Below are 5666 nucleotides of genomic sequence, written 5' to 3'. Positions count from 1 at the left end.
TGACAAGCTACACTTAAGTTTGTGACTTAATTGCAGCTGGACGCTAACAAGAGTGTGCGTTGTAATAAGCGAGCCAATAAGAGGGTGTTAAAGCTAAGTGGAGAGGCTTTTAAATAAGACCGAAAACCACTTGAAATCTTAGTAAAATAATGTAATCTATATTACAATGCTTTGTTATCTAGGGGTTATAAATGAGCTTGTCAACAGAGCGAAAAATGTTTGTTCAAATGGCTAAAACTGCGTATAATATTTCATTCTTAAATAATGCACTGTATTTTAACTGACGTCAACATTAAATTGAGAAAAATATAAGGGGTATTTCCATTAGTCTTTTAAATAAAAAAAAATTAATGTATAATTAAAATTTCCTCAGCTAAACTTAACATTTATTATATAATTTCTATCATATAATTATAACATACAATTTCATTTTTATTTATTTGGACATACCGCACCGTTATCAACATTCAAATATTGCTTAACAGGCTGCAAATATAAATTTAGCAGACTGTTAATCAACAGTTGCTGTTAAAATTGTTGTCCCAAGCTTTTAGTCAGGACCTCACACAGCTAAATTGATTTTAAGCAAGCAGTGTACAGGCGCACTGTTTTCCGTACAGCAGGCACTTAAACCGGAAATTGAACTGCTTGAAAGGCGCTATGTATGCAGTACTCTAAAGCCCTTTACTGCTTTCCAACAAGCAGTGCACTGCCTACTCAAATATTACTCATTCGCTGTAGCGCAATTGGAATGCTCATCATATTAAAATATATGTATATATTTTTCTATTATTTATAAATAATTTCAAAAGCGGCTGCTACAATCTAATCCATTTGTTATCGGCATTTGAGAATTTTAAAAGTTTCCCACTCGACCGATTTCAATCGAAAATGCCCTCATCATTTGCCTTGGCAACGAGCGATTTAAGACCCTCGGTGACCTCGGTGCCAACTTCCGTAATTTGATTGGATGGCAGGAAGAAGCCAAATGTGCCCTTATCACGCAGCTCAATGGTACAGGTGAATGGTATGCCTTTAACCCCGTAGGCCCAGTCCTTAGCAGCGCCAGACACAACATCTACAATAAAGGAAGGCAGCGCGTCAAAGGTCAATAGCATTTCGCATGGCAGAATTCGTGTACAAACAGCATTCAACACTTACAGTTCAATAAACCGCTGGCGCCATAGGTAAAAACAGAGCCATACGCATCCACAGCGCCATCCGCAAAGGCGGCCGCAATGCGCATCATCTGGTCATAGTTGGGCGGAAATTCTGTGTTCGAGTGTCCATAGGGCAACAGCACATACTGCCCATAGGCATGGAAGGCCATGTAGGCGCGTATGTAGCCATCCTCAAAGGAGCTAACAAAGTCCTGCAGTGCCAGAATTTCCCTTTCGGTATTCGGCTCATCGCCACCAAACCAATGATCGCAGGGATCCTCTATATTCCAGCCAGCGCCGCTCCAATGGAAATCAAAATTACGATTCATATCGATGCCAAAGCAGGGACCCGATGTGTTCGTATATCCATTGGGGCGACGATTCTTGCGCCACAAGCGCTCCACCTCGTGCGTATAGACAAAACCATCAGGATTCACCATGGGCACGACAATCCAATCGTACTCCTCCGTCAGGCGCTGCATCTCAGCATCTTTCGAGTTAATTAACTGGTTCAATATGTAGGTGACTGTGGCCGAGGATATCCATTCCATGGCATGAATGTTGCCCTCAATTAAAATGGCCTTGTTGCCCTCTCGCTTCGACAGCTTAACGCTTTTGATGGGCCGCCCTTCATGGGAGTGACCTATGACCTTACACTCGAGATAGTCGTGCTCAGCGCACTGGTCATCCACCCAGTCGTAGATTGTACTCAACGGATGATAAGTTTCCCAGTCCATGGGCGCATCCTCATCAACTGACGACTCGTCAAGCAAACTAGACAAGCAAATTTTGAGTTTTACAGCTTGTTTTCATAAAAAAACAGAGATTGAGCCTAAGCCTTACGCCTGCAAATCCTCGACGATTATCTCATATTCCACCTCCAAATCGTGCAGCACTTTCTCAAAGGCTTTCTGGAAAAGCGGGCCAACAATAACATCATAGCTGCGGTTAGATCCGCCAATCTCATGCAGTATATGAACCTAAAAGTGGCGAAAATTGTCATTTTTTTTCCAATTCGTTATCCGTTTTTTGTGTCGCTGCACCTACTTGTATGTGTTGATGAACTTTTTTAAACTCCTCCAACTGTTCGTTATCCTCAACAAAAGCTCGGTACACTTTGAAATTGTCGTACCGCGCAGCCAATGGTTTCCTGGCGTTGGCCAATGCTGCCAAGGACAACAGGGCTAAAACTAGCTGCACTTTCATTTTTGATATCCCTTTGTTCGCACGTGTTTGTTTTGTGAAACGTTCGAACGTTCATTGTACCGTGCATATTGGCCGGGCACTGCCTTTTATATGGAGCACTTGGCTCTCGTGTCGATTAGCTCTGAAGTGCATGCTCGGAGTGTCGCTGACAGAAAGTGCAATAACATTGTGTTATCTAATAAGTTATTGATAGGACAAGCTTTTGATCAACCATCTGCCATTGTTGCGAATTGCAGAGTGCGCGTCTGCAGTGGCCTGTGCCTGCGCCTCTTTGTTTCTCTTATCTGCATGCGACACTTAACCTACCACAAAGTAGCAGACACAATGTCAACAAACCAAATTTCTTCTGATTATTTCGTCTACCCTTGAAACGAAATGAAAGAAAAAAGCACAGTCAAGTTAGATCCACACAGTATACAAGTGCAAGTAAAGCTACGGTCAGACAGGCTGATTATTTGTAAGCGAAACCCTTTCCTTGCTTTAGGCCAGACACAAAGTTGGCTATTTAAACTGCTGCCGATTAGCTGTCTAAACAAAATCGTACAGACTAGTTTTCTAGCCTTACCGATGTCACATTACGATTACAGCACTAGCTATTAAGCTTTTAAAGTCGCATAAATTACATAAATCACATTTTTAAATTCTAATTGTAAGAACCTACTAGACCCAGCTCGCAAACCCAATAAACTTCTGCCGCTAGACACTGCAAATAAACATGAAAGACCAAAGTCGTCGGATATCTATCTAGCAAACCGATTTGTCTAACTTTAGAATGACTACACGTTAATAGTCGGCTTGTCTAACCGTAGTCTTCTATACTCAATACTTAAAGACTATATTCCAAAAATAGAATCAATAGTAATCAGAATTGAAAGGAATTCTTATTCTAAATAAACTGAGAACTAAGATAAATAGCTTAACTCTTTGGAATGATATACTTATCTGCAGTAAACAGGTTTGAAATAAAATAGAAGATGCAAATAATAAAGAGTTGCATATATTTTATAACCCACATATATCACAACTATATCATTTGTAAAATATTTGATTTTCACAAGTTTTAGCCCTCATGCAAACAAAATCTGAACAGCGCTTTTAAGGCTGTAATAAAACTAAGTCCCCAATCCACACCATTTCGCCTGCATTGCGCAAATACACTCTCAGATATGTTTTTATATCAGTTGCGAACCGGTTCAGACAAATATTTGTCAACGTAATTGATAAGATATGCTCACGACTGTTAAGAAGAAGCACTCATTGTGCCAACCTTTTTGATAGCCCAATGTCTGCGCGTGAAGAAGCACTTTTCAAGTGGCACTTGACAAAAACAAACAGAAAATGCCCCGAAATTGAAGGGCATTTGAGCGGGAATCGTCATCTTGCGTTGAGTGGGTGCAAAGTTTGCAAATGCTTTTTAATTGCCTGCATTCAATTATCAAGTTTAGATTGTTTAAATATTGATTACAATTTAACTGATGCGCATGCTGCAGTAACCAGCCAAACAAATACAAATACAAGCCATGTTGAAGCGATTGACGTTTTCAATTGATTATGCAAATGCATTTAATTAAAGGCTAAACAGCTTTGTCAATATATCAACGGATTAGTGGACATTATTGTTAAGCCAGGAATTCAATTACAAATTGCAGACCAAATCATTTTGACGTTTTAATTGAATACGGTAATAGGGAATAATTTAATTGTTGACGTAAATGTTTTTATGCGTTTTGATTTTTTTTAATATTTAACAGTACTATTTTTTTAACTTGATGTTTTGTTGAAGTAAATAATTGATTGATTGGTAACAATTACTTTTAATAACAGACTGTGAGAGTAACATAACAGCGCTGCAGCTGTTAACAGCCGGAACTGCTTAACAGTTGCAGAGAGCACTGCTTCATTTGCCGGTCTCAGTGAAATGAAGGAGTGGGAGAGAGAAAGTGCGCTCAAAAGATATAATGAGTGATAAATTAATAAAATTCTTTGATGCTGTCTAATAAGAAAAGCGATGATTGCAAATTGAAAATTGTTGCCAGATTTTATAAAGCCATATTTCTAGTCCCAGCTCCTGCTAACCTATAAAGAGACTGTGCATTAATTCAGTGCTAGACTTTTATGTTTAATTAAGCAGCGCAATGATTACAAAAATGAGTATTCGAGGCATTTGTTAATTAAAAGCAAGTAACAAATATGCCCACGACACCCGCGACTCATGACGCCCTAAAAACACGTGCTAAATAAATACGCCAAGTTGTTTAAGTACCAGCAGCCTGTCTCCCTGATACACGACCTCCCGCTGACGACACGCTGCCTGCAACGAGTGTGTCGTAAATATACACGCGCTTTTCTTTGTGAGTGTGTGCCTCAGTTTTTCTTTTTACTTTTTTGATGCTTACACGAAAAGAAATATATGGAAGGCGGCACCAAAACATGTTCCTCTTTTGTTTATTTTTCGGCTGAACGTAAATGTGTAAATTGATGAGTCGTAAAAAAAACTGTTAATTAGCTTTCTCGAGCAATAAACTTGCGGTTTTCTTTGTGCCAAGTTTGCAATATTGAAAATTTGCAATTTATAACTCATACGCCATGTGGTTGGCCTGGCTGGGCAGGGCATATGAATAGCTAGCGTAAACTTTTTGGACTCTGCATAAATTGACTTTCTTGTTGGCTTTGGCTCAACGACGCTTCAGATGCCAGCAATAGCTAAACGTGTCTCTGCTCAAACTCAAATTGGCAGCAGCACCAGGGGTGTCCCAAGAAAACGGGGTGGCCAGCTGTCTGAGATGTTTGCTCTGCCGGCTATGCCCTGCCATACAAAGGCAAATATTTACAACAGGCAGGCAGCAGGCAGGTTGAAAGCTTCCTGAGGGCTCGACACAACTTTGTGGTCCTTGTGTGCATAGTTTCATGGTTTCGGGCATGTGCGAAAGTTAAGATCGTATGGCCCAGACCGCCCCCACGGGTGCGACAAATAGCGTGTTTTAAGCAGCACTGGCAGCAGACGAGCCGGAAACTTCATCAAAAGCGCACGCAAAAACAACAACAACAACAACAACAAAAACAACCAGAGGAGCAGGCACAAAAAATAGTTTGTTCTTTGGCACATTTATGAAATGTGCACCAAAATACGTGTGTGTGCGCTGCGTATGTGTCTGGGCGTGTGTGTGTGTCTGATTGTTGTCAACACACAATAACTTTCACTTCGGTTGATCTCTAAGCGGCTTAAAAACTTGCCCAAAACTGTTGAGCTGGCAACTGAGCCAACTGGCAACTGCCAAATATTTGTGCAGATAATGAAAG

General features: G+C 40.4%; 1 protein-coding gene across 1 annotated transcript; it reads right to left on the bottom strand.

The window, feature by feature from the left end:
- Positions 1-763: 763 nt before the first annotated feature.
- Positions 764-2404, bottom strand: LOC115766278 (zinc carboxypeptidase). Its single transcript, XM_030710185.1, has 4 exons — positions 2208-2404; positions 2004-2140; positions 1162-1934; positions 764-1078 (listed from the first exon to the last, which is right to left on the bottom strand). Exons 1-4 carry the CDS (start codon positions 2364-2366, stop codon positions 882-884), a joined length of 1266 nt encoding a protein of 421 aa, XP_030566045.1. The 5' UTR covers positions 2367-2404; the 3' UTR covers positions 764-881.
- Between the last annotated feature and the right edge of the window lie 3262 nt (positions 2405-5666).

This window comes from Drosophila novamexicana, unplaced genomic scaffold, assembly GCF_003285875.2.
Source record: "Drosophila novamexicana strain 15010-1031.04,08,12 unplaced genomic scaffold, DnovRS2.1 tig00000008-arrow-pilon, whole genome shotgun sequence".
NCBI lineage: Eukaryota > Metazoa > Arthropoda > Insecta > Diptera > Drosophilidae > Drosophila > Drosophila novamexicana.
This window is presented reverse-complemented; position numbering and strand designations above follow the sequence as displayed.